This window comes from Phacochoerus africanus, chromosome 5 (genome assembly GCF_016906955.1).
Source record: "Phacochoerus africanus isolate WHEZ1 chromosome 5, ROS_Pafr_v1, whole genome shotgun sequence".
NCBI lineage: Eukaryota > Metazoa > Chordata > Mammalia > Artiodactyla > Suidae > Phacochoerus > Phacochoerus africanus.
This window is the reverse complement of record NC_062548.1, coordinates 7994826-8022508: the sequence shown is the minus strand read 5'-3', so window position 1 is coordinate 8022508 and position 27683 is coordinate 7994826. Positions and strand designations below refer to the sequence as shown.

General features: G+C 58.0%; 2 protein-coding genes and 1 long non-coding RNA gene across 5 annotated transcripts; 1 reads left to right on the top strand and 2 right to left on the bottom strand.

Annotated features, from left to right (window-relative positions):
- The first annotated feature begins 59 nt into the window (after positions 1 to 59).
- Positions 60 to 11777, top strand: PDAP1 (PDGFA associated protein 1). Its single transcript, XM_047779549.1, has 6 exons — positions 60 to 138; positions 4739 to 4830; positions 6171 to 6281; positions 8962 to 9083; positions 10130 to 10281; positions 11043 to 11777. Exons 1-6 carry the CDS (start codon positions 126 to 128, stop codon positions 11099 to 11101), a joined length of 549 nt encoding a protein of 182 aa, XP_047635505.1. The 5' UTR covers positions 60 to 125; the 3' UTR covers positions 11102 to 11777.
- Positions 4417 to 11047, bottom strand: LOC125127058 (uncharacterized). 2 transcript variants are annotated; one of them, XR_007134850.1, is made up of 2 exons: positions 10448 to 11047; positions 4417 to 5495 (listed from the first exon to the last, which is right to left on the bottom strand). It is a non-coding gene; the product is annotated as an uncharacterized LOC125127058 (long non-coding RNA). The 2 variants fall into 2 exon arrangements; XR_007134849.1 differs by lacking the exon at positions 10448 to 11047 and adding an exon at positions 5887 to 6176.
- Positions 11778 to 12962: 1185 nt separating the features above from the next.
- ARPC1B (actin related protein 2/3 complex subunit 1B) lies at positions 12963 to 25956 on the bottom strand. Of its 2 annotated transcripts, none has more exons than XM_047779545.1 (10): positions 25826 to 25956; positions 19077 to 19153; positions 18298 to 18402; positions 17659 to 17881; positions 16775 to 16882; positions 15573 to 15779; positions 15400 to 15475; positions 14288 to 14493; positions 13578 to 13668; positions 12963 to 13297 (listed from the first exon to the last, which is right to left on the bottom strand). In XM_047779545.1, exons 2-10 carry the CDS (start codon positions 19138 to 19140, stop codon positions 13259 to 13261), a joined length of 1119 nt encoding a protein of 372 aa, XP_047635501.1. In that variant the 5' UTR covers positions 19141 to 19153; positions 25826 to 25956; the 3' UTR covers positions 12963 to 13258. The 2 variants fall into 2 exon arrangements, with proteins under 2 accessions (XP_047635501.1, XP_047635502.1); XM_047779546.1 differs by lacking the exon at positions 25826 to 25956 and adding an exon at positions 24938 to 25062.
- Positions 25957 to 27683: the final 1727 nt, after the last annotated feature.

Genomic DNA, 27683 nt, shown 5'->3' with positions numbered 1-27683 from the left:
GGGCGTGGAAGGGAGGGCGGGGTGGGGGGGGGGGGGAAACTGGCCGGGCGGAAGAAGTCGAGCCCGAGGCACTTCCGGTTCCGGTGTCAGTTCGAGGCGCCGCCGCCGCAGCCGCCGGAGCCGAGATGCCTAAAGGAGGTGAGGGGCGGGCGCGCGTGGCCGGAGGGCCTAGTGGAGCTGCCCGAGTCAGGCTCCCGCTGTCCACTCAGCCCGCGGGCCTCTCGGCCAGCGGCGCAGAGGGAGGGCGTCCGCGCCGACCGAGGGCCAGGCCTGGGCCTCGACGCCCAATTGTCCCACTGGGGAAACTGAGGACTGTGGGGGCCTCGAGCCACTCCCTCGGGCGTCCGAGGGAACTTGGAGGCTCTGGGTCCTCGCCGACGCGGAAGGCCGATCTAGAGCGCTCTTCTCCTGGCCTGGGGGATCTGGAGGTCCTCCCGCTTTCAGGCTCGCCGGAGACTGAGTCACCGCGTCCCGCGCCGGTGCCGGGCCCGCCTGCCTCGCGCATAAAACGTGGGCTCCGGGCTAGCCAGGCCTGCCTACTGCGACCTTACTTGATGTTCTTAAGCCTGCGAGACCTAGTTTTGACTGCTCTGTTCGGCAGCGGCTCGATGTGTGCCTTAGAGCAGCCAGTCGGTTAACCTAACCGTGTCTTAGTATTCTCTCTTGCAGGTAGCGGTTAGGAGTGTACCTACCTCATAATACTGATGGGAGACTTAAACTAGGTTAGGTAACCCACGTGGAGGGTGCAGTACGATGCAGGACAGTCTTTAAGTGCCCCGTTAGCATTAACTATTGTTATTTGTAAGACTTTGCCAGTTCTTCGGCCAAGAAGAGAAATCATCCGTGGCTTCCCAGTCCATTGTAGACCGTCCTCCATCCTCTTCCCCCTAAGAGTCAACAGCTCTTGACTTGAAGCCCAGCTGTGTTACTGTCTAATCTTGTGGCCTTGCACAAGTTATTTAACTTTTTCCAGCCTGTTTTCCCCATCTGGAACACCTGTCTAATAATTCTTAGCTTGGAGAATTGGGGCCGGGGTCATAAAACTATAGAGCACGCATGGTGCCTGGCCACCTTCTGCATGGAACAGATGTTCAGTTAATATTGGTCGCTTGTGTGTCATGTTGATTAAGATGCATCAGCCCACAGGAAGACCTGCTTGGAGTCTTTTCAAACCTAAATGATTTCCTGATTCTCTACTCCCAGAGATAATTGGGGTTTACAGTGCTGAATCCCTTTAAACCTAGCTCTCTACTGGTTTATTCCATGGTAGGAAAAAGCCATGTCTCTTGTGTTCCTCAGTCTCCTGCAAAAGGAGGGTACTCCATGAGCTCTTCCAGCTCCAGAGTTCTGGTTTTAAGAGTCTTACTAGATAGATAATTTGCGTTAAGGTGGGGTGGTCACAGTTAGAAAACCCTAAATATGGGAGTTCCCATCCTGGCTCAGTGGTTAACGAATCTGACTGGGAACCATGAGGTTGCGGGTTCGACCCTTGGCTTTGCTCAGTGGGTTAACGATCCGGCGTTGCCATGAGCTGTGGTGTAGGTCGAAGAGTCAGCTCGGATCCCACCTTGCTGTGGCTGTGGTATAGGCCGGCAGGTACAGCTCTGATTAGACCCCTAGCCTGGGAACCTCCATATGCCGAGGGAAGCGGCCCTAGAAAAGACCAAAAAAAAAAAAAAGTAAATCCTAAATACGGGTTCTTGTTTAAATAACTTGGCCTTTGGGTTTGTGAAAGCTTTATGGGTGAAGTTTACATTTCTTGCTTGTAGTAATTTGCTTGAAAACCAAAAGAAAGCTCGAAGATGTTCAAAAAAAAAAAAGTATAAAATTCTCCCAGGGCAAAGAATCAGCTCTTGTTGCTGATAAGTAACTGAAGCATTCTTAAAGGCACGGAGAGCTTCTGATTAACAGGTGCCGTAGACCAAGCTAAGAGCATTCCATAGCTAAGCAGGTGGGATGAGAGCCTGTAGTAAATTTCTAGTTGTTTATATTACTTAGAATATTAAGAGGGCAAGACAAGATGGGCTTTTTGATGGCAAGCTTGATTTCTCACACTAGGACTTTTGTTTTGTTTTGTTTTGTTTTGGTCTTTTTGCTATTTCTTGGGCCGCTCCCACGGCATATGGAGATTCCCAGGCTAGGGGTCCAATCGGAGCTGTAGCCACCGGCCTAGGCCAGAGCCACAGCAACGCGGGATCCCAGCTGCGTCTGCAGCCTACCCCACAGCTCACGGCAACGCTGGATCGTTAACCCACTGAGCAAGGGCAGGGATCGAACCCGCAACCTCATGGTTCCTAGTCGGATTCGTTAACCACTGCATCACGACGGGAACTCCAGGACTTTTACTTTTTACTTTATTTTTTCACTGCCCTGGGGCATATGGAGTTCCCAGGCCAGGGATCAGATGAACGAAGCCCCAGTTTCGGCAATGCCAGATCCCAAACCCACTGTGCTGGACGGGGGATTGAATCTGCATCCCAACACTCCCAAGATACCGCCAATCCCATTGCAGCACAGCAGGAACTGCTCACAATGGGACTTTTTTTTTTTTTTTTTTTAATTTTACCGGAGGAATTCCCATCATGGCTCAGCGGAAATGAATCTGACTAACATCCATGAAGACGCAGGTTCGATCCCTGTCCTCACTCAGTGGGTTAAGGATCTGGTGTTGCCATGAACTATGGTCTAGGTCCCAGGTGCGGCTCATCCTGCGTTGCTGTGGCTGTGGTGTAGGCCAGCGGCTACAGCTGCGATTTGACCTCCATGTGTCGTGGGTACAGCTCTAAAAAGACAAAAAATTTTACTGGGGTATAGCCGATTTATAGTCTTGTATTAATTTCAGCAAAGTGCTGTTATACATAGACTCATTTTTCCCTATGTAGGTTATTGTAGAACATGAGTCGACTTCCCTGTGCTGTACACTAGGTCCTTGTTATCTGTTTTATATCTAGTACTGTGTATGTGTTAATTCCATCCTCCCAGCTTATCCTTCTCCCATCACAATAGGACTTTGATGAGCATAGCCTGAGACACCCCTGGGAACCCAGGGTAGTCATTAAAAATGGGTGGTGTGGTCTGTAGCAGCCCAATTATAACTCTGCAGCTGCTGTCCAGGAAATCAGGGGAGGCCAGTATCTCTGCTACTGTCTGTGGAGGCTGGCACAGCTCTGGCTGTCTAATTACAGCTTCTCTGCTCTCAGTGAGAGACCCAGCAGAAGTCAGGTGGGCTGCAGCTCCCAGAAGAGGTGGAAATGGCTGCTAGGCACAGCCACCCTAGCTAGCATCCTCCAGAACCAGCTGAGGGGGTGTCACCCTCCTATAAAACTGGCTTATGGCTTTAGCAGGGGTCAGTCTAATATCTTGACTCAAGAGGGTCAGACATAAAACTGATTCTCTGTGATAAACTTTTTTTTTTTTTTTTTTTTGCCATTTCTAGGGCCGCTCCCGCGGCATATGGAGGTTCCCAGGCTAGGGGTCAAATTGGAGCTACAGCTGCCGGCCTACACCAGAGCCACAGCAACATCAGATCCTTAACCCACTGAGCAAGGCCAGGGATCGAACCCGTAACCTCATGGTTCCTAGTCAGATTCGTTAACCACTGAACCATGAGGGGAACTCCTCTCTGTGATAAACTTTAATTGCTAGTCACGTTTTTAACTTTTAGATGGTAGTCTCTTTTCAACTTTAACTTTGCCAGTTGTATTTCTAAGCCCAAGAAAGTTTTCTCTTGTAGGTTCTAAGTTTTCTCTAGCATACCACTTAGGAGAACGTGAAGTAACTTAATTCTGTTCCCTGACACCTGTAGTAAATTGCTGATGTGGATCAGTGGCTTTGTGGTTTTTCCCCACTATTTTGGAAGAGTAACAATCATAGCAAACATTTTTGTAGAGCTTGTCCAGTGCCAGGCGCTGTCCCAGCATCTTTACACGTGTTAAATCCAGCTTCATGACAACCCTGTGTGGTAGGGACACAGGTGAAGAAACTGACTCTGAGAGCTTAAATACCTGCCCAGAGTCACAAAGCTAGTAAGTGGTAGAGCTGAGATTTGAACTCAGCATTTGTGCTCATTCCTCCTTTGCTTTAGTCTCAAGTTTTCTTGTCTGTAAAATCGGACCAGCTGTGATGGGGCACCACAGGTTTAATCTAGGGATCAAATGGCTGTGAAAGAACATTGCAAGTAAAAAGCACTGCAGTGGAGTTCCTATTGTGGTTCAGCGGTAAGGAACCCAGCTAGTATCCAGGGGGTTTGAGCCCTGACCTCGCTCAGTGGATTAAGGGTCTGGCATTGTTGTGGCTGTGGCGTAGGCAGCTGCAGCTCCTTTTCGACCCCCTAGCCTGGGAATTTCCATATACCGCAGGTGCAGCCCTAAAAAGACCAAAAAAAAAAAGCAAAAAAAGCACAGGTGTCACACATTCTCAGGATTGCATCTGGGTCACTGCATTCGATTCTAAGGGACCAGGGGATGAGCTGGTCACTCCATGCCATGTGCCCTCCCCCCAGTCCTCCTCTTGGGTCTCACAGTTTGGTGCTGCATCAGGTGGTCAAGTGTTGCCTCTTTCGTCCTTTTGAACACATGAGGGTGGGGAAAGTATAGGTTTTGGGTGGTGCTTGGTGAGGGGCAGGTGAGGTCTCTGCAGCCTCTGATAAGAGCACCTCAAACAGGACACAGCCTGGGGCTCAGGGCAATCACGGAATCTGTCTCCCTCCCACTTTCCTAAGCTGCCAATCCTTGTGCAGGGAGAAAGGGAGGCCACAAAGGCCGGGCGAGGCAGTACACGAGCCCCGAGGAGATCGACGCACAGCTCCAGGCTGAAAAGCAGAAGGCCCGGGTGAGTACGTGCCTGTCCAGGCCACGCCAGTGGCCCAGGGTGTCGCCCTGCCTTTGGCACCCAGAGAGGCCGGGCAAGGACCACCCATCCTTAGGAAGAAGCCAACATCCAGGCTTTGGTTGGGGGGTGGCCGGGCAGCAGGAAGCAGCATGTGGGAGTCCTAGAACAACCAGTGGCAGTCAAGGGGAGCCACCCTGCCTGGATCCGGTAGAACGTGGTTCCCTCAGCAACGGTTGCCTTGACGGGTCTCCGTTCTTGGTCCTGTTCCTGCTTTGTGGGGCTCTCCCTTCGCCAGCCTCTGCCCATCCGCACCTCGGGCCCTCAGCACCCCTGCTTGTGTGCTCCAGTCACGCAGGACTGCTGCCAACCCCAGTGTGGCAGGATGCCCTGTTCCCGCATCCCAGTGCGGCAGAGCAGAGTCGTCCCTGCAGACCTTGCTCCGCGTCCCTCCCCTGTGACTCTCACGGCTGCCACTCACCCTTCCTCCTCCGCCTCAGCTCAGGCGGTCCCGCTGCTCTGCTCCCGCGGTGCTTTGCCAGCCCGCTGTCAGGAAACAGCGTGTTCCCGTCGTTGGTGTCCGAGTCCCTCCCGCAGAGTTAGATCCTCACTTGGTTGAGGGCACAGAGAGCTTGGTCAGGTTGGACGCGTGGCGGGGCTGCGAAGCGCTGGGGAGAAGGAAAAGGCCACATGTAACGAGGGGGGGGGAGGAGGGCCTGGTCGGGGAGCTGGCGGCTGCACAGGACCTTGGAGAGAGTGTGTGGGCAGGCGCTGCGGGGGGAGTACGAGCAGCTTCTGTAAGGGCTGTTCTGGTGGGAGGAAGCGGCCTGCCAGGGTGGTATGTGGGAAGCCACACAGCAGGGCCTCTGTGTGGGCAGGCTGGAGGGACTGGCCCGCCAGTGACGGTGGGCATGGAAAGCAGAGGAGGACTTGCCCAGGAAAACAAGGGCAGTCTGGCAGCTGCACATGGCAGCGGGGAGAGCAGGAGGGAAGCTGAGCAGGACGAGGGCTTCCACTCCCATAGCCAAGTCCTTTGGACCCCGGGGGACAGCTGCTCACCCAGGCTGTCCGAGGTGCCTGGGCTGAGAGGAGCCAGGCCTGTTAGGGGCGTGTGGGGGGCGCTGGACTGAGAAGGGCTGCTGGCCTGTGGAGCCGGTGGATGGGCCGCCTCTGGCCCAGGTCGCCCACCGGCAGCCACGTCATGGAAGCGGGCTCTTGTTATGTTTGGGCCCAGCTGTCTGGGGGTTTCTTGTCTCAAAGTCCACAGGGTGGGTGTTGGGGATCATAGTCTTGGGGGTCTGTTTCGTACTTTTGATTCCTCAGGTTGCCCATTTCTGAAACAGGAAGAAGAGGAGCAAGGAGAAGAAGGTGGAGATGGGGCTGCAGGTGACCCCAAAAAGGAGAAGAAATCCTTAGATTCAGATGAGAGTGAGGATGAAGAAGATGATTACCAGGTACTGGGTCCGATGAGGGCCTGGGACCCCGATGCACCTATTTAACCAACACTCGTCAGCTGATGACCAGTCCCAGTGACACATGCAGACAGAGCACCTGCTTTTTGTTTAATTTCCTTCCTTCCTCTCTTTCTTTCTCTTTTTCGGGCCACACCTGCGGCAAATGGAAATTTCCAGGCTAGGAGTCAAATCGCAGCTGCAGCTGCCAGTCTACACCACAACCACAGCAATGCTGGATCCAAGCCATGTCTGCAGCCTACACCCATAGCTCATGGCAACGCCAGATCCTTAACCCACGGAGGCCAGGGATCGAACCTTCATCCTCATGGATACTAGTCACATTGGTTGCTGCTGAGCCACGACGGGAACTCCAGAGTCCTTGCTCTGGTTTTATGTTGTAATAGGGAGATACAGACAATAGGGACGTAAATGACAGTAAGGTTTCAGGTAGTGAGAAGTATTATGAGTAGAATGGACTGGGGCCGAGGACACTTGGAGTAGTGTGTGGTGAGGAGATGACTCTTAAACTGGAATCTGAAAAACAAGGTGGAGCCAGCCTGGCAAAGATTGTGCAGAGCAGTGGAGGCAGTCAGGTTAGTAAGTGCAAAGGCCCTGGGGTGGCAACGACCTGGGCACATTCAAGGAACAGAGAGGCTAGTGGGCTGTGACTTGGTGGGTAAGAAGTGGAGTGGTTAGGAATGAGGAGGGGGAGTTCCCGTCGTGGCACAACAGAAACAAATCTGACTAGGAACCATGAGGTTGCAGGTTCAACCCCTGGCCTTGCTCAGTGGGTTAAGGATCCAGTGTTGCCATGAGCTGTGGCGTAGGTCACAGATGCAGCTCGGATCTGGTGTTGCTGTGGCTGTGGTGTAGGCCAGCAGCTGTAGCTCTGCTTAGACCCCTAGCCTGGGAACCTCCATATGCCATGGGGTGTGGCCCTAAAATGACAAAAGACCAAAAAAAAAAAAATGAGAGAGGTTGGCAAGGGCTGCCCTTGAACGCTTGTTGAAGGGCTTTTGGTTTTGCTGGGGTAGGTAGTAGGCAGCTGTTAGAAACCTTGAAGTGGGAGAGAGATGACCAGAACTGCTCATAGAAGATGGTTTTGGCTCCTGTGCAAAGAGTAAATTGTAGGGTATTGAGGGAGGCGGCAGGGAGATGTCAGCAGGAATCCAGACGAGTTGCGTTAGGGTAGTGGTCCTGGCAGTGGAGAAGGGGGTCAGGTGCAAGCCATATTTTAGATACACTCACTGGGGTTTGCTGAGGGTTGGGAGAGAGGGCTGAGTGAAGGAAACAGGCTGTGTTTAGGATTGTGGGGAGGCATGGGGTGCATAAGGGGTGAGTCTTGGGTTCTGTTTCAGACAAGTTACATTTCCGACGTCAGGTATTCAAGTGGAGGAGTGTACATGTAGTGTCTGGAGCTCTGTCCAGTGGTCAGATTACCTGTCGCTTGGAAGCGGTCTCCCTGGTCTCTTAGAGAGGCTAGGGAGCTCCCGTTGTGGTGGAGCAGAAACGAATCCAACTAGTTCCATGAGGATGCAGGTTCGATCCCTGGCCTCGCTCAGTGGGTTAGGGATCTGGCATTGCCTTGAGCTGTGGTGTAGGTCACAGGCGCAGCTCTGATCCCACGTTGCTGTGGTGTAGGCCAGCAGCCACAGCTTGGATTTGACCCCTATCCTGGCAACTTCCGTATGCCAGGGGTGTGGCCCTAAAAAGACAAAAGCGAATGAATGAGTAAATAGAAAAGCTGGATTGACAGTCAAACCTCTGACCTCGAAAACTTGTGCTCTCATTTCTTTCTGAACCTCCCCAGGGCAGGTGGCAGGTGCAAGCTCCAGGTTCTTGTGCCAGCTCCCCAAACCTGTAGACTTATGTGGCTCATTCCCAAGTCACATTTCCCTCCGTTCACCTGGATGGCCAGGATCTGGAATGAGTCCTGAGAGCATCCTTGGCCCATCCTGCTCTGGGGACCCAGCATTGCTTGTTGCAGTCAGGTGTGAAATTCCCTGGAAAACTGCTGTCAAGGGCTGAGCTGGAAGTGAGGGAGTCACTGTGCTGAGTCGGGCTTGGTCACATCTTTTTTTTTTTTTTTTGTCTTCTACGGCTGCTTCCTACTGCATGTGGCAGTTCCCAGGCTAGGGGTCGAATCGGAGCTGTAGACGCTGGCCTACACCACAGCCACAGCCACAGCAACGCAGGATCCGAGCCGCGTCTGCAACCTACACCACAGCTCATGGCAACGCCGGATCGTTAACCCACTGAGCAAGGCCAGGGATCGAACCCGCAACCTCATGGTTCCTAGTTGGATTCATTAACCACTGCGCCACGACAGGAACTCCAGGCTTGGTCGCATCTTATCTGTCTGCTTCCCAGTCCCTTAGGCAACCTATTTTACCCTTGTGACCCCCCCGCCCCCCCCCCCCCCCCGCCACTTCTGAAAGTGGGATAGCGCTCCCTGGTGGCAGGCGGGGCATAGGTTGGGCTGTGGACACAAGCACTGGCTCTCCTCATGCCTCCCAGGCTGTGAAGACGCTCCTAGTGCTGTTCTGCCATGAGGCGCAGGCTGAGCTGCACACAAACTGGGTGGCGGGGGGAGCAGCAGTTTGTCCTTGTGCGGGCGGAGTGGCCCTCAGGGGCTCTGGGACCAGACTTCTCCAACGGCCAGCTTCTTGTCCTGTCTTAGCAAAAGCGCAAGGGCGTGGAAGGGCTCATCGACATTGAGAACCCCAACCGGGTGGCACAGACAACCAAAAAGGTCACACAGCTGGACCTGGACGGGCCCAAGGAACTTTCCCGGAGAGAAAGGTAACCTCTGCTGCTGGGCCTCATGACATGGGCTGGGGGCTGAGGCACCAGCTCCTCTGCCCTCGCTTCCTGGCTCTGAGGTCCCCAGTGGCTGGGAGGCAGCTGCAGCCCAAAGGCCCTATAGAAGCTTCTCCAAAAAATAAACAAAATAATTTTTTTCACCAGTGGGAACACAGCAGGGTAGAACAGCAGATGTTCCCTTGGGGTGCAGCACGTTAAGGATCCAACCTTGTCACTGCAGTGGCTCGGGTTCGATCCCTGGCCTGGGAACGTCTGCATGCTGGGGGCTTGGCTGAAGAAGCAGCAAAGACAATAGATCAGCAGATGAAGACCTGAGCACTGCATTAAATAATCCTCAGGGATATGGACATTTAGGCTACAGTCCCTTCCTCCAGGATGTCCCATTCCGGGGACACTTCCCTCGTCCTGCTCTGACCTGCATCCAGCCCTAAGGTCACAGCCATGGGGACAGGGAGGAGATTTGGGGCCTCTGCTGTCCAGCGCAGTGCAGAGAGGTCCACCAGCTGCCCCACGTGGAAATGGACCTGCAGAGAGCTCCCTCATAGGCTGAGAGAGGATGGCAACCAGCTACTAAAGTGCCCTGCACACTGGGGTCTTGAACAAGTCATTCCCTGCGTTTTCATGGCCAGCAGGTGACATCAGGGCCCTTAGAGGAGGTGAGGGTCACGAGGGAGAGCTGCGCTGGTTTCTTTCCTGCCTGGGCTGCTGGATTACAATCCGTGCTGTGCTGACCCCATGACAGCTCGGGTCTCTGAAAGTCCCGTGGGGAAGGCCCGCAAGCTTGGGGTGTGACTGGAGGCTGCTAAAGACTCTTCCCCTCCAGCGGCTTCCCTCTCACCATTGAAACCCCTCTGGGGTGCAGGGCGGCAGTCTGTTTGCTGGCTTGGTGAGTGCCCATCAGGGAAGAGGGCCCCCCCCCCCTTGGGCCCTAGGCCTGAGTGCTTGGTCTTTATTCTGGTTCTGAGTCCAGCTCAGCTGATAATGGTGGGGACGATGTCCCCTGTGACACTGTTTTATCCAATCAGAGAAGAAATCGAGAAGCAGAAAGCAAAAGAGCGTTACATGAAAATGCATTTAGCGGGGAAGACAGAGCAAGCCAAGGCCGACCTCGCGCGGCTGGCGATCATCCGGAAACAGCGGGAGGAGGCTGCCAGGAAGAAGGAAGAAGAGAGGAAAGGTAAGCCTGCCCGGTGTGGTGGCCCGACTCCGGTTCCAGAGAGAGAGTGAGTGAGTGAGTGAGTGTGTGTGTGTGTGTGTGTGTGTGTGTGTGCGTGCGCGCACAAGCCTGCCTGTCAGATGGAGGTGGGGTGCCGGGGCTGAGGGAGGCCTCAGGATGCACCTACCTCCGAGGCTAGAAGGTTCTCTGGTGCCCGGTGTAGCAGGACCGCTGCCTGGGGTCACTGCCCTATGTCTGAGGGGCCTGGGGGGGGTGGGCTGGATTTCAGTGTGTGTTGCCATCTTGCTGTCTTGCCGCTGGCCTCGAGGTGGGAATCAGTTTATCCCCGAGCATTGTCACCGAGTTTCCTCAGCCCCCACTGTAGCTCTTGTCTCACACACCCCAAGCAGGAAGGGCCTTCGTGTGTCAGCGTTTGCGTGTCGCTGCTGATGCCGGAGTGTAGAACCCCAGGGGGGGCTTGGAATTACACGGGTCTGCTTGGGGGGTAGAACAAGAGGAGTTTCCCAGTCTGCCCAGTAGAGCCTGTGTGGAAGGGGCAGCCTCGCCGGCTGGAGACTGTCCGGGCCCTGGGGCCGGTGGCTCCCGTGGGAGGGCGTCCGGCGGGCCTTTCTCCCAGGTCTCCTCCTCATCTCCCGCCGAGCCCGGCGCACGGGATGTTTTCCGGGGCCTCTGGGGCCACACTTGTAGGGTTCTGGGCGTGCAGGGCTGTGTGTGGGGAGGTGTCTCCTTTGGTCTCAGTTCCTTCCCTTCCTGCTCCTCAGCAAAAGATGATGCAACCTTGTCAGGAAAACGAATGCAGTCGCTCTCCCTGAATAAGTAGCCGCCTGTGGGAGGAGATACCAGGGAACCGGGCTGCGCTGCCAGGACCTCTGCCGTGTCTCGCCCACCCTGTGCCCCGGCGCCACTGCAGCAGCCCCTCATGGCGAGGAGCCCCCCCACGGCCTGGGACCTCCTCTTCATCTTGGCACAGAAATCGTTTGGGGGGATGGTGGGTGGGGGGGCTGGGGGGGGGCAGCTGCTATCTTTGAGACAGAAAGATGCAGGACAGCATTTCATATGTACCCATTCGAATGTTTTGGCTGTTTTTAGATTTCCGAACCCTTGTGGGGGTGGGGGTGCCTGGGTTGTGGGGTAAGAGCTTCCATCTGTCCGGTAGATAGTGAGGCAGGGGCAGTGGGGCACAGTCGTTGCTGACAAGTGTGCAAGAGCCAGCCCCCTGTCTGTTCCTGGGTGCTGACTCAGAGGGGCTGTCGTCTGGGAGCCGGTGCCCCTGGGTCCCCGAGGGTCATGGCTCCTCCCCCACCAGTCCCTTCCGGCTGAGGCCTCCCCCTCTGCCCTTCTCACCCCCTTCCCCCACCCTGGCCAGGCCCCGGGCCCCCTCTTAACCCTGCCCGCGGATCATTTCAGGAAACCTGTTTACTGTGTAGCACCCAGGCAAAACATGCTCCACAAACCCAACTTGTATATTTGGCAAATTAAACTTGACATTATCGTAATCCTGCTTCCGGGATCCGTCTCTGGGCCCCCTTCCCTGGCTTCACCCAGCAGGACATGGTGTCACGCGCAGGCAGGCCCACCCCACAGGGTTCAGTCCCGGGCCTGGACCCCTGGCTTCTGAGCTGGGAGACACCTCAGGGGCCAGGGACCTGTACGCAGCATGATGTGTCTTGTCCTCCAGCTGCCCCCTGGTGGTGACAGCCTTGGTTTTGGTGCATGACTACTAGGTGTCCCCTTGTTCATGGCAGGATGGCAGTTGGGCACCATCATATGGGTGCCTGCAGACTCGGCCGCAGTGCTTGTCCTGCTTATGCACCCCTCCGAGAGGGCCACCACCTCCTAAACAGAGGTGTCATTTCCACGCAGTCCTGAGAGGTGACTGGGTGCCAAGCAGGGACTTGGTAAAAATAAGGGGAACCGTGTGGCCTGAGCTGTCTCCTGGGCACTGAGGGTTTTTATCTCCTGATTTAAAATCAGTGGGTTTCCTCCAAGGAGAGTATCCTGAGAGAAGGCCCTAGTACAGTGGGGGAGGAGGCAGCTTTAGGTACTGTGTGTCCTGCAGATGTGACAATTAAGGAGAGTGATAAAATTCATTCCCTAGTGAGACTAAGAGAAAAACATCATTACCTCAACAGGTAACTAAAAAGCATGTGGCTAAACAAAAACACCTTCTGAGTATAACAGGGATGGGGAAAAAATCATCCTAAGAAATGAGCAATTGGGAGTTCCCACTGTGGTGCAACGGAATCCGTGGTGTCTTGGGAGCACTGAGACACAGGACCGATCCCCAGTGGTTAAGGGTCCAGCACTGCCACAGCTGCGGCTTAGGTCACAACGGCTGTTCAGATCTGATCCCTGTCCCGGGAACTCCATATGCTGTGGGTGGCCGAAAAAGAAGAAAAAAGAGCCATTATTAGAAATCAACTGCAAACATCGAGGGAGAAGTTTCCATTAAAGCCCAGAACCGGCCTAGAATGTGCAACCGCCTGTCTAGGAGTCCGGCAACGGAATGAGTGGCGGGAAAAGACGTCCGGTCCTGGCAGCTCCCAGGCTGGACTCCACGCAGGGAGGAACCACACTGGGGAGGTTTAACCATCTTGGGTGTAACGAGCAGTTTTGCTGGCAAGCAAAAGTAAGCTACCAAAGCTCTGCCCAAACTAACCCTCCTTCTAGACACAGGAGCGTCGTCTCTACAACTGCATTTTTATTACCTCCTTGTTGGAAGCAGTTCGTGACCAGCAGAGTGCTTGGGGGACTTTTTTTTTTTTTTTTTTTTTTTACAATAAATGAAAGCATTTCCTTAAGAAAAAGGCAACTGTTCCTTCAATAGGTAAGAAAAGCCTCTCCCACCCCCCACCCCCAGGGAGCAGCATCTGTGGCGACCCGGACTGGTACCCTAGAAACATTCAGCACAGCGATCCTTAGCCTTCCCGACCCTCTTCCCCCAGCAGCTGGGATGAGGGCGCAGACGCCTCTCGGGTCATTTGATCTTGAGGTCCTTCAAGGCTGACTCCAGGCTCTGGAAGGAGACAGCAGAACAGACAGGCTGGTTCTCAGCTGTGCTGCAGACACCCTACCCAGGGACCTGAGCAGGGACAGGGGACCTGGTCTTCCGATTCAGGCAGACCTGGGTTTGGATCAACCCTAAAGAAAGGTGCCAAGGCCCAGATGGCAAGGGGCTACCGTCCCACCCCCACTCCCATCACGGTGCCCTTCTGCAGGAATGAGGGACTGGGGCACCCCGGCCTGCTGCCAGGGAGAATGGGTGGGGGAGGGGAGAGGGCCGGGGGTGGCCTCACCTTCACGTCCCAGATGCTCATGCCACCGTCCATGCCCGTCGTGCAGAACTGCGAGCACTTGGCCTTCCCCCCACTGAGCACAGAGATCTGGCTGCAGAGGGGAGGAGGGCTTTACACACAGATCCCCGCCTGTGCCCGTGCGAGGCTCCCACCCACTCTGCCCTCCAGGAGCTCCCGGACTTCTGGGGGAGCCTGCTCCAATGAGGGACGTGTGCCCAGCAGACGGGCTGTGAAGGATCCCAGGACGGGGCTCCTGCGCCCGCTTCAGGGATGCGCAGTAGTGGGCAAGGAGCGTGCCAAGAGCTCAGGACACGCGTGGCTGGGGCTTAGAGTGACAGAGGCGTGCTACCAAGTGGAAACGAAGCCACACTTCTCCCTCTAACCTGCCGTGGGGTGGACCCCTGTGGCTGGCTTGGGAGGACTTGGGGCGGGGGCGCGGGTGGGGGGGGGCTCCGGCGCCGTTTCACTCCAGTTCCTCAAGGAGGCTGCCGCCGGGCCCTCAGTCCCGCCCCGCTCCGCCCCTCCAGGTTCTAGAACGAGATCCGCTTCCCCTGGGGCCCGCTGGTTACAGCCTGGAGACCCCCGCCCTCCGAGGCCCCACAGCGAGGCTGCCTGCTCCGCGCTCCGCTGATGCTCTTTTTGCGCAGCCTCGAGAGTCTGAGCCTCTTCCGAGGCGGCGGGTGGGAGAGGAGCCCGCCCGGCGCGCTCACCTGACGCTGTTCTTATGCAGCGAGTCCAGGCCCGCGCCCGCCGCCGCGCTGCCCTCCGAGCTCGCCTTCTTGTCCAGGTTCTGGAAGCGCTCGCGGGCCGTCAGGCCGCGCTGCGAGCTTTGCTTGGGCACGTCCAGCCGCCCCCCGAAGCTCAGCGTCCCCGCGGCGCCATCGTAGGTAAACAGCACCGGGAAGCAGTCGTGGCCCTGTGGCGGGGCGGGGTGCCCATGGAGCGCTGGCCGAGGGCAGGCGCGGCGCCCCGTTTTCCACCAAGGGAGATGGGCCCAAGGGGAGGCACAGTGGGGGGACAGGGGGGTAGGGGGCAATCCAGCCATGAATCTGGGGGTCCCAGAGGCCAGATTCAGAACCTGGATGCAGCACCAGGAAGCGGACGACAACTCAGAAACAAAGCCACCCACCCCAGGTAGAGTAAGAGGGACCAGATTGTTGGGGCTGAGCATCTAGGAGCAGCCGCTCCACCAGTAAGGCCAGCTTCTAGCTGAGAGCGCTTGTCTGGGACTCCCCTGGGACGTCCTGCTGGGATGGTTACATTTGCTCTGGGAGAGACCCCACAGCTGGACGTGTCTCTAGGCAAAGCAGGCCTGATCTCCCTCTGGGAGGGTAGGTTTGCTGAGGCCTGAAAAGAGGCTTGCTAGATGGGGGGGGGGGGCGGAGTGGCTTTCTGAACATCCAGTAGAACTGTCCTCCCGCTACAGGTACCCATTCCTGAGCGAGGTGTGGCCTCGTCACTTGCATTGGCCAAGAGGATGTACCCAGACAGGTTAGGACCCAGGGCCCAGGTCTCCACTTCCCCCTCCTCACCCCGGAGACAAAGCCTCCATCTACGGTGAGCAGAGGCCCCACCCAGCACCCACGCTGGACATTCAAACTGAGCGAGAAATACACATTTACTGTGTGAAGCCACTGCAACCGGAGATTTTTTTAACCTATTCTGACCAATAAAGATGGATGGATGGATGGATGGATGGATGGATGGGAGGGAGACAAGAAGGACGGAAAGCAGAAGCGGGGACAAAGTAGAGAGCTGCCTGGGCATCTCCAGGCTCTCTGGGAGACCTGCGGTCACCGGTGACTGCCCCGTCCCCCCTTACCGCTGCCACCAGACTGTTTTCCGTGATGAAGGTCAGAGCCAGCAGTGGTAGCGTTTCAGAGGCCAGAGTCGCCACGCTGAGTGAGAGAGAGATGTGAGTCCCCCCCGGCCCCTCGGCCCCTCGTGTCCAGCACCTTGGTTGCTGCCCCACCCCCTCAGGTGACCTGTACTCACGCCATCTTCTTGTCGGCATCAGCCAGGCACACGGTGCTGTCATGACTGACCCAGGCCACGCGGCTACCACTGGCTGAAAAGCAGACGCCGTGCACCCAGCCGCAGCTACTGCTGGACTCAAACATCAGCTCCCCGAAGGGCATCTTGGAGCCCCAGGGAGTGGGTGCTGGCCGCTCCTCCACCTCCTTGATGTAGGCTGAGAAGATCCTGCCAGGACAGGCAAATTAGAGGGTGACTGGGCGTCTGGGAGGGGCCCCACCAGGGACTCCCTCTCCCAAACCGGCCCGGCCAAGTGTGTGGTTGCCAGAGCCAGCTTTTCATGACCTGCACCTTCACGATCGCAGGGACACGTCTGGGTCCAGGGACTCCCAGGGCCCTCGAGCCCACACCTGTGGACTGACCAGCCACGGCTGACGCAGCCCAGGACATGTCCTGGTGCCCCTCATGCTGGCCCCATGCTCCACAGCCAGTCCCTAGCTTGCCTCCTCCCTCCTGCCCTGCACCTTGGACCAATCCCGCGTCCACTCCTGCCCAGCCCTCTCCCAGCATAACCCTCAACTCCATCCCGGGGCCGCCTGGCTCACCTGACAGATCAGGGTGCCAGCATACCAGCGCCCTACCCAGCCACCCACGGGCCGCATCGGGACGCCACCCTCCACACGCCTGGGCCTTGGGTGCCTGCCGTGGCCTCCTTTCCCAGGGGGAGATTCAGAACCCCCAGGCTGTCTGCCTGGAACTGAGAGCCAGAGGCCTCGGGAGACCCAGAGGTGCTGAGCCCGGAAGTGACAAGCAGCCAAGGGCGATTGGAGGCGCTACGTTCCAGGAGTCAGAAGAGCGAGGCAGGGTTTGTCCCAGTCTATCAGCCATCCACCCCTCAGTGTGAAAAAGTACGCCCCACTCATTCTCCTTCAGCTGGAAGGAAGGGGAGGGAGGTTCTAATGGACCCAAGACAAGGGCCTTAGAAAGAAATCTTGCTGCCATTCAGAGGTGGCAAGGGGGCATGTCCCACGAAGACTCCCCAGAGGCTGGAGAGAGGACCCAGGGACGACCTTCACAGAGCAACCCCTCACAGAAGTTCCACTGAGGCCCCGGGACACCCTGCCAGCAGGAGAGCTGGTCTGGAAGGTGGGGCGCGGGAGTCTTAGGATGGGGCTCCCCTGCACCCTCCGATCCCTGTCCCCAAGTTGGTGGGAGGGCCTCACCGGCACTTGAAGTCGCAGGAGCCAGCGGCCAGGAGCACATTGTTGGGGTGCCAGTCCAGGCTGAGGACAGTGGAGCGAATGGGCTTCTTGATGTGCTTGCACACCCACCTGGACAGGGCAGCCAAACAGGGAGCAGGGGGAGAGGCTCAGAAGGGGCACCTGCCCACCTCGCTGCCCCAGAGACTCAGGCTCCCACGGGGCCCTGCAGGCTGCATAGGAGTCCCAGGAGGGCGGGGCCAGGCTCTGGCAGCTCAGGCGGGTGATGAGCAGGCTCTCACCCAGGGTGGGAACTTCAGCCCTGGTCTCCTTTAAGCCCTGCAACAACTCTGGGGCAGGTTCAGTAAGGAGAAGTCACGTGGCTGCTAACTGGCCAGGGTGGGATTTGAACTTGGGTTTCCAGGGCTCCAGCCTGACCTCCTGCCTGGCCTCTGCTCTCAGGGACCCAGGGGAGAAGATCATGGCGTGACTGGGAGCCTGTGAGTGGGCCCTGGAGCGGGACAGGCTGGGCGTCTTGGGCAAGTGATTTGCCCCAGAGCCTCTGCTCACCTGTAAAGTGGGGACGGCAACAGACGCCGGTCCAGGGGGCTGCTGGGGGCGGGGCGTCAATGCCAAAACGTGTGCAGAGTTAGTGCCACCCTGCAGAGGCAGCCCTGGTGTGGCCTGTGGCCTTATGACTGAGACGGAGCAGTGGGAGGGCCAGTGGCTGTGCGGGGAGCCCCTTGCCTCACCTACGAGGTCTGGAGGAACACCCTTGCCCAGGGACATATGAACAGGGGTCTGGATGCCCCGGCCAGTGCTTTTTGGGACCCTCTTGTCCCACCACCTCTTGATCTGCAGCCCCAGGTACCTCCCTCAGCCCACTCTGGCCCTGCCCGGGCACCCACCAGTCATTTTCCTGCTCAAAATAGCAGATGGAGATAACACGGGAGCCACTGCCCACGGCGAACTTGTTCTCCTGGGGGGCCCAGCGCACACAGCGAGCAGCGCGGTTGATGCGCAGGATGACAAGGGTGGGCTTCCACGTGCGGCCCTTCAGCGTCCACACGTAGGCGTTGCGGTCTGTGCCGCAAGTCACGATGCGGTTACTCTCAGGGGCCCAGTCAATGCCTATAGGGTGGAGAGGAGGCACTAGACCGAAGCCATCCAAGCAGAGGTGGTTCTAACAGTGTCCACCCAGGAGGGGCTTAGAGGCTATAATAAGGATGGACGTTGCTCTGGGGGTGCTACAGCTCTCCCAACTATCACAAAACATGCAGGAAGACCAAGCCAAGAGACAGAAATGGGTCCTTAGCAATGCTGAGCTGCTGGATCAAGCGCTTCCTGAAGCCTGGATAACATCTGAGTTTTTCAGTAACATAAACCAATGCAATCCCTTTATAACGTCAGCCAGTTTGAATCAGGGTTTGTGCTACTTTTGACCCAAACTATCCAACCTAACACAGTGGGCAGGCCCTGGCCGGTCCAGCCCTGCCCCATCCCTCCTGCCTCCTTTCAAGAGAGCGACCCTAGCCAGCCCAACCTACCTGTCACCTGCCCATTGTGCTCCTTGAGCTCGTGCACCTGGACCCACTTGTTCCCACTCTTCTCGTAGATGTGCACCTCGTGGTTGTTGGGGCAGATGGCAATCTCTGCGGGAGAGACGGGCGGGTGCGGGCAGTGAGGGGAAGCGTGCGTGCCTGGCTCTCACCCCCCATGAGGAACACCCTGGACAGGCCGCCAGATCAGTTACCTTGTCCCTTGCAACTCTCTGCCTGGGAGGAGCCCCCCGAAGCCCCTCAGGTCCTGCTGGGCCCCCCCTTGTGACACCTCCGCAGGGGCTGACAACCCCTTACCCGCACCCGCCACCCCCGATGCCCCCAGGCAGTCTTGCCACTCCCGGGAGTTCGCACCTGCTTCCCAGCTCCAGCCACAGCCTTGCTGGCTCTGCGGCTTCGGAGCCTCTCACCTGCTGTGGCCTCGGCAGGCTGGCCCCTTCACCTCCTATAAGTCTCTGTGCAAATGTCACCTTCCCCTGAAAGGCCCTCCCTGGTCATTTTTTCTAAACCAGCACCTCTGCTCCATCACTTGGCCCTCACCCTGCAGGTCTCTTTAGAGCTGACTTCACTGCAGGTCACATTTCCCTCCCCAGCCTGAGAGCAGAGGGCCTGGGCCCTGGAGGGGCGCCCAGCACAGGTGAGGCTGGGCTCTCGCCTCCACCTTCCACGGCCACTAGTCTTGCTGCCCTGCTTGGGTCTCCCCTCCCAAAAGCTCAGGGTCGGAGATGAAGCCTCTCCCATCATCTCGCGGAGGGCGGGGCACTCACGGGTGCGGTCCTTGTTCCAGGCGTGGCAGCTGATGGGCTCCACCAGGAAGCTGTGATAGGCCATGGCTGCTCGGCTCCTGTGCCCAAGGCGGGGAAGGAAGCCAAGTCAGCCAGGCCCTGCCCCGGCCCCTGCCTTGCGCCCTCCTTCCCTCCTGGGGCCTCAGTGTCCCTCCGCAGCTCTCACAGGCTGTCTCTGAGGCTCCAGGGGACAAAGACAGAGGATGGATGAGGACTGGAGGGCACGGGGCGGTGGGTGAAGCCACGACCGGGAGTGGGGCGTGCTGGCACGGTCCCCCACATCATCACTCATCTGTGCCTCAGATTCCTCATGGGTGGCCCCCCCGCCGCTCCCCCCAGGATGAAATTCAACAATCCCAGAAACGGAGAGTGGTGCCCCGCCCCCAGCTCAGCACCCCACCCCCGCCTCCCCCCACCCCCGGGCGGGTCCTGGTTAGCCTCCCTTCACCCTCACTCCCAGCCAGCTCTGCCCACCTATGCCCCCATGCCAAGATGGGCCACCTCTCCCAGCAACTGTCCTTTCAGGCCGCCCCCCCCCCCCCCCCCCCGCCTCCCGAGAGGGTGTGACTCCTCCCTGACTCAGCCTGTCCTGCTGAGGGGAAGTCACACGGAGCCCAGGTGAGTGTCCCCAGGACCCTGGCTGCCTCTGCCATCAGATGCCCTGCCCCGCCCAGGGCTGCTGGGGGCCCCCTGCTATTGGATCTTCGTGCTGAACCCACACCCTGAGGCCAGTCTCTGTGTCTGGGGCGCACCAGGCCTCCTGGCCTTTGCACATGCTGTTCCCTCTGCAAGAAAGGCCACAGCCTATGCGCCTCCGAGGCCAGCTCTCCCCGCATATCCCTCTGGCGGGCTAGTCCCTCTGGGCTGCAGGTGCCTGCCTGTTGTATTTGGCCAAGTCCTGCTCATCCATAAAGGGCCAAAGTCAGCATCACTTCCTGAGCTCCCCAGAGTTGCAGGGACCAGGGGTGGGGGGTGGGGAGTGAGTGGGGGGGAGCCCGGCAGCACTGCTTGCCAACTGTGTGACCCTGGGCACATCACACACCCTCTCTGAATCTCGATTTCCACATCTACAAGACGGGAATGGGGACCTTAGCCCCCAGAGGTGTGAAGCTGAAGTAAGATGACACACCATGCCTGGCACACAGTAGGTGTTCATGACACGGCAGCTCTTAGTCCATAACGGACGCGACGGCACCCATCTTGCTTCACCTGTTTAGGGGTGGGCCTCCCAGCCAGACCAGGGCCGTCCTGGGGCACAAGAGCCTCAGGCCTTCGCACTGGCTGTTCCCTCGGCCTTCAAAGCTCTTCCCCGTGCTGCCCGCAGGCAGATGGCTGCTGCCATTCAAGTCTTGCCCAAGGCCACCGCCTGCCCCACCCCCACACGCCCAATTTAGTTTTCTGCACAGATAATCAATTCTCGAACATACGTTACCCTGTCCTCATTTATTCGGCCTGTTGCTTCCCCCACTGCTGGACTCTAATAAGCTTGATGGAGACACATTTTTCTCTAACTTGTTCACATTTCTGTCCCCAGTGCCTAAATGCCTGGTGCATAGTAGGTATGCCATAAATATTTGATGAATGCAATTGTTTATTGCCATTCATATACAGCAGAGTAAGTTATTTTTTTCAGGGTTTAAAAAAAAAAAAAAAAAAAAGCCACACACCACTTCCTGAATGCGCCTTGTTCTCGACCTGAGCCCCGGCGAGCGGATGCGGAGGCTGAGGTTCAGCGAGGGGAAGCCACCCGGTGCCCAGGTGGGTGTCCCCAGGACCCTGGCTGCCTCTGCCATTAGATGCCCTGGCCCCCCCCCCAGGGCTGCTGGGGGCACCCTGCTAGAACCATGGGGTCCCTCTCCTCTGCCAGCGGGGTCACTCCCCAGGCCCTCTGGTAGGAAGAGCTTCGAGTGAGGGCCCAGGCATGAGGGTGAAGATGCAGCTTCACCCAACGTGCTGCTGAGAACTCTCCGGCTTTAATTCATAGTGGGAAGTCCTGGAAAGTTCCTAAAGCAGCACAGGGCACATGCACATGAGTACGCGCAGGGCGGGGGGGCGGGGGGCTCACCTCTAGAGCAGTGCACATGTGCGTGTGCAACAGACACACACACCCCACCCTGGCCTCTCTCCTTATAAGGCCTCTTTGTGTGAAGCAAAGGCCCCGGAAGTGGCGCTGGAGCCGCTGGCTGGGTCAGCAGGACCGACAGTGTCTCCCCGAGGCTTCGGCTGCATCTGGGGACCAGCTTGGCCGGGGAGGGGGTCAGCCATGTCCACACCGCAGATGACAAGACTCACGAGCGGAAACTCCACGCCTGCCCACCAAGCTGTCTTCATCTGCCCACCCCCGTCTCCCAAGGTCACCAATGTGGGGGGGGGGTGCTAAGGCCGAAGCCCACTCCCCAACGCCAGCCCGGAAGGCAGAAACCCTGTGGCTCCAGCCCAGGGGTCCCAGAGCAGAACCCAACTGCCCAGCTCCAACTGTTATAGCCTCGTTGTGGGGCCAGGCAGCTCTGCCCCTTGTGGGGACTTGGGGAGGGATGTGAGGGCTAGGCTGTGACAGCCCCTCTAGTGATATTTCAGAGCTCCAGGCTATGAGGATGGAGAGGCCGGGTCTGCGGAGGGCAGCAGCCCCCACGCTAGCAAACAAGGCAGCTGAGGGCTTGGGGCCCCTGGGCATTGTTTTCTGGGACCCAAAGGTTCTCAAGTGGGAGAGGAAGGGGCTGGTGAAATGCCACAGTGCAGGGGGACAGGCTGGGGAGGGGGGTGGCGTTCAGACCAGACCTATCGGCCAATCACACTGTAGCGTAAATTCAGACAGAAATACTCCCTAGCCCACTGACCCATACCATAAAGGAGGGAGGGGGTACAGGTGAAGGGAGTGGGAGAGAGGAAGCTGGGTTTCCCCTTTTTCATAACTTTTGCAAAGCAGCTGAAACCAGCAGGGCCTCCGCGATGACTCCCAACCCCCACCAGTTACAAATGAGGAAGTGGGAACCCAGAGAGGGGCGTGGCTTCCCCAGCCACTGCAGCCTCCGGGGCTCAGGGATCATGGGACCAGTCTGTGTGGTCAGACCCAGGAAGGCAGCCTTCATACCAGGCCACCCCGCCACAGGAACTGAGACTCCATCATTCCCAGGAAAATCCCTACCTGCCAAGGGGGGGTGGTGCCACCAGCCAGCCACCCCGCTGAGGCAGGTGCCATGGGGGCTGCTCTCTGCCCAAGTGTGCAGACAAGGCAGGCTGAGGCCAGAGCCTCCGGGACAACCACCCACTCATCACTGTGACCCTGGGAGCTAGCCCTGCGGACCCCTTTGTTGAAGACAGAGAGAGGAGGGGCTCTGGCGGTGGCCTGGGACTGGGAGCCACATCACCCTGGAAACAGAGTGAGGCTGGTGGAGGGGGCGGGCACAGGCCAAACCCCAACAGACTCCCCAGGCTGGCTCCTAGCTGCCCCCACCAGCCCGGAGCCAGGCTCCCTCTATGCTCCCTGGAGCACTTCTCCCACTTCTGGCACACAGTGGGTGCTCAGAATGGATAGATGGGGGATGACCAGGGCTGGGGTGCGAGGCCGCTGAGAAGAGCAGCACGACGGCCTGGAGGGGCACGGGTTTCCCTGCAGAGGATGCCAAGGATGTGGATATAAGACGTGGAAATAAGATCCACTGGTCAGGGACATTGGTTTTGTTCACTGACGCATCCCCAGTACCAACGAGAGTGCCCAGCACATAGTAGGTGCTCAATAAATATTTCTTGAATGTGGCTGCATGAATGAATTATATCCTTCCTTTCACATCTATCTTGGGGTATATTCCTTATCAACCATGCCCTATTATTTCAGTGGTACACCGAAAGTGATTTGTAAATATTTACTGGGGAGTATGGGCTCAAGTTTTTTTTTCCTGATAGGGTCAGTGATCAGAAAAGCTTGGAAATCTCCCATCGAAAGGGTTCTCTCTGAGGATGTGGGGAGAATACAACTCGCTTCCAATGCAAAGCAAGCCAGGCGAAACCCACAGCTGCCCCACCACGGGTCTCAGGCCTCACGTCCCTTCGTTACACGCTGGGTTCCAATTCTGCCTCCCTCCATATTGGCTGGGTGCCTTCTGCCAATACTTCCCCCACATCTCTATCCAGAAAAGGCTGGGGCTGGACGAGGCACTGGCTGGAGGTTCTTTCTGGCTTTCAGAAAGCCTAGCCTTTTGGCAGCCCCCCCCCCCCCCGCTTCTCTGAATCCAGAGGTTTGGCTGCATTTGGGACGAAACCAGGCAGGAGCTGCCTGGAGCCAGGATCTCTGCTCTACAAGCACTCAGGGAAGTCCCCACCCAGCTCAGATGCTTGCTTGAGGGAGCTGCCAGCAAGCCATTTTGCACAAGGGCTAAACTGTTACTTAACTTCCTGATGTGTGGGGAACAGCCTCTTGCCCCCCAAAAGACCAGCCAACCTTCTCCCCAACTCTGCTCTTGAGGTCTGACGAACCAGGCAAAGTCAAGAAACAAAAGCAAATAATCATAAGGCACCATAAAGAACCAGCTAGTACAGTCCAAACAAAACACAGCTGAAAAACACACAAAACTCAGTGCTGGCAAGACTGCGGAGAAATTCTCATTTGTTGCTAATTTGTTCCACCTTCCTGAAGAGCAATGTGATAACACTCAATCCAACCAACTGGGTGGGAACAGACAGAACCAACAACACAAACAGGAAGTTAAAAATCGTTAACACTCTTTGGTGGCATCAATTCATTTTGATGCTAAAAAAAGAGCCAATGGCCTTTTGTTTTGTTTTGTTTTTTTAAACAAACATGTTCATAACAACCCTCTTTATAATGGTGACAGGACAGAAAAATCCAGATGACTACAAATATGGAAAGAGAGATAATGATATTAACATGCTGGGATAAGACCTATGCAAACACATATGTAGTTTAACTTACTTGGCATTTTTAAATGGTCAGAATTTATCCAGGACTTTTTTTTTTTTTTTTTTTTTGGTTTTAGGGCCGCACCCACAGCCTACAGAGGTCCCCAAGCTAGGGGTTAAATTGGAGCTACAGCTGCGGCCACAGACATAGTCACAACAATGTGGGATCCCAGCCTAGTCTGCGACCTACACCACAGTTCACAGCAGTGCCAGATCCCTAAACCACTGGGCAAGGCCAGGGATCGAACCTGCATCCTCATGGATCCTAGTCGGATTCGCCTCTATGGTGCCAAGACGGGAACTCCACCTCCAGGACTTTTGATACGTGTTCTCTCTTTACCCACCAAAACAAGCCTAAGAAGTTCTCTCGTGTTGGTTTTAACCTTCATTTTGTACTGGAGGAAACAGATTCAGGCAAAAACCAAGTTTTGCTCAAAGTCACCCAGCTCCTAAATGGTACAGCTGGGGATTCTGACCCCAAAGCTCAGAGATCAGGTTCACCTGGACCCTTGATAAATGCAGCCAGACTTACAACAGCACCAAGGGCAGTAATAGCGCGTGCACGCGGCGCGCGCGCACACACGTTTCCCCCCCCCACCCCCGTGTGTACCTGGCATGTTGCCAAGTGTCTTACACACATGACCACATTTAAGCCTTACAACTTGAAAGCTTCCCATTTTCTCCCCCCCCCCTTTTTTTTTGGCCTCACCCGCAGCACATGGAATTTCCTGAGCCATGGCTCGAACCCATGTCACAGCAGCGACCCAGGCCGCTGCAGTACAACTCGGGATCCTTAACCTGCAGTGCGGCAAGGGAACTCCCAAAACTTCCCATTTTCCAGATAAGAAAGATTGAAGCCCAGAGAGGCGGCTATCTTGCTAATAAGGTCAGTGGCCAGTGATGGAAGGAGAAGCTGGGGCCCTTACCAGCTTCTGGTCCCCGTGGGCTCGCCGGCCAGGGGTGCTCTTAACCAGCCCTGCCCGCCAGGCAGGAGGAACCCGGGGACAGCCTGGAATAACTGGACAGCCTCCGGCGAGGCGTCCGCACTAGGCTTGCTCCCGCTGCTCCATGCCAGTTATTACTGTATCGCTGTCACCGCCCGAGGTCCCGGCCCAGCCCTCGCCCTGGTCACGGTTCCGCGCCGCTGGCGAGGGAGGGGCCGCTCGGAACGCTCCGGTCCGGCGCCCGGTCGCTCGGGAGGGGGTGTCCCGGCCCCGGCGATCCCGGCGATCCCGGCCCTGACCCAACCCCTCAGACCAGGCCCGAGGGGCTGGGGGTGCGGGGAGGGCGGGCGGAGGGGGCGGCGGCCGGGAGGGAGGGGCGAGGCGGGCGGGGGCGCCAGCTCATTTCCCGGCTGGAGCAACCCGGAAGGCTGGAGGATGGAGGGGAAGTGACTGGGTGTGGGGCCCGCGCGGCCCCAAATAACGGGGGACACCGACTGCAGGGCAGGGGTGGCGGGGCGAGCGGGAGCGGGGAAGTCGGGAGACCGGGGAGGGGAGAGGCCAAGAGATCCGGGGAGGGAGGGAGGGAGGGCGGGCGCGGGGGGAAGGGGGAGGCGGACCTGCGGACCCGGCGCCCCGCGGGCGCAGAGTGCCGGGAGCAGTGCGTTTCCCTCGCCCAGAGAAAGTCGCCCACCCGCACCCCGTGCCCCGCGCACCCCCGCACCTCCAGGGGGGCCCCGCCCCACTTTTCCCCGAGCTCCCCGCGCCCCCACATCTCCTGACGGCCCCCCCAGTGTCCTCCCCACCTGCAGGTGCCCCTTCCCGCGACCCCTTCCGCCCCCCTCCCTCCGGGCCGCCCCCGTGCCCCCTCACCTCGGGGCACCACGGCCGCGGACTCTGGGCAGTCGACGCGCCGAACCGGCTCTGGGCCCCGCGCAGCGCAGCCACTTCCTCGTGGGCGGGGGGCGGAGCCTCCCAGCTCAGCCCCGCGGGGACGGGGCGGGACCCGGTCAGCCGAGGTCCCGCCCACCCTCCCGGGCGGGGGCTGCGTGGACCCCGGCCGCCCCGAGGGCGTCCGCCTCCCCAGCCCGTCCAGACACTTCGCGGACGGGGAAACGGAGGCTCGCGGAGGGGCGCACCGCCGGGCGAGGACCGGAGCCCGGGCGGCGCGCACGAGCCCCACCACCGCCAGTGGCCGGAGGGAGGGAGCGCTGGTGACCCAGCAACTTAGCTGCCGCTGCCGGCCTCCGGCCCGGCCTCGCGGGGACCATCTCTTCCTTCGCGAGCTGATGCCCCCTGGGCGCCGGGTTCGGGGTGTGGGTAGTCACGGCAGCCGAGGCGGCCCGCCCGCCGCCGGTGTCCTCACTGCTAAACGGGGGCTGCGCCCCCAGCTGGTCCAGCACCTTCTCAGGGCCGACTTCCTGCCCCTCTTCCCGCCTTTAAGTTACCCCGCTGGCCTTGTACCCCGCCTGAATTGGGGTCTTGCGCCAGGCAGTCCCGAGGGGTCCTTCCATCCTTGCCCTCTGCCTCATCCTTGGAGATGTGGCCAGGCGGCGAGCAGATGCAGGAACCCCTTTCAGCTCGCCAGGCCCCCTTCCTAGGATTCAGCTCGGCGGGTCAGCCAGGCACGAAGCAGCATCAGCAGAGGGGCCTGGGGTCTTCACGGATCTCAGGAGGTCCCCGGGCAGCCACCCCCCACCTGCGGACACATGGTGTTACTTCTGCCTAGAGCACCTGTCCCATCCTGTCCCAACCTAGCCAACATCCCTCTATCCTGCAGGACAGGAGTGAGTGTCTCTCAGGTCACTTTGTCCCCCGTGCCCTTCCTCAGCAGGATCCTGTGCTCACATGTCCCAGCTCCTGTTACACAATTCCACCCCTGCCCCCGGGGTTGGGAGGATTAAACAGTCCAAGGGTGAGGAGCACTTTGAGGTGAGCACAGGGGGTGGTCTGTGAACTTTAACCCCCATTAAGAGCACCTGAGCCTTCCTGGCTCTGAGGGGACACTGAGGACAGTTACCAATCGGCACCCCCCCAGCCCCCCCACCCCACCCCACCCCTGCCTTCCAGCCCTTGCAAATCCAAGTGATGGTTTAATCAGAAATTTCTGATGGTCTGTACCAGCAACCCCCTTCCCATGAGGGCAAGAGCCGCTTAATGCCGAGGCGACACTTGTGTCCCTGGCTTCCACTTAACCCAGCCTGGTTTGGCAGACGCCCAGGAAATGAGCCCAGGTGGGATGGAGCCCCCACCTCTGACAGTACCCCCTCACCCTGGACTGTAACCTGGAGAGGGTCAAAGCAAAGCCCAGGACTCCAGATGAAGGGGGAGGGGAGAGCAGTGCCTTCCGGGCGAGATGCAGGAACCTAAGCATGTAAGTGGAAAAGGCACAGGCAAGCTGCCGACCGCGTGGAGGGCTGGCAATGGACAGAATCCAGGAAATGACCAGAGCCCTGGTCGACCTCCGACCTGCAGCCTGAGCCCAGCCTGCCTCCGGGGGTTTCAGATCCATGAGCCAAGGAATCTCCTTTTGAAGCTGGTTTGTTAAGTTTTCTGTAACGCATCACAAAAAGCAGCCTAATAAATACACACACCTGAGGACTGTCTTCCTTGCTGTGAAACTGAGCTGGTTTGATGAGAAGACTCAGGCTTAGTGGGAGCAGAAGCCGTGTTTGTACTAATCACGCGGCTCTCCCCGGGCCTCGAACCGTGCCTGGCACACAGGAGGCCC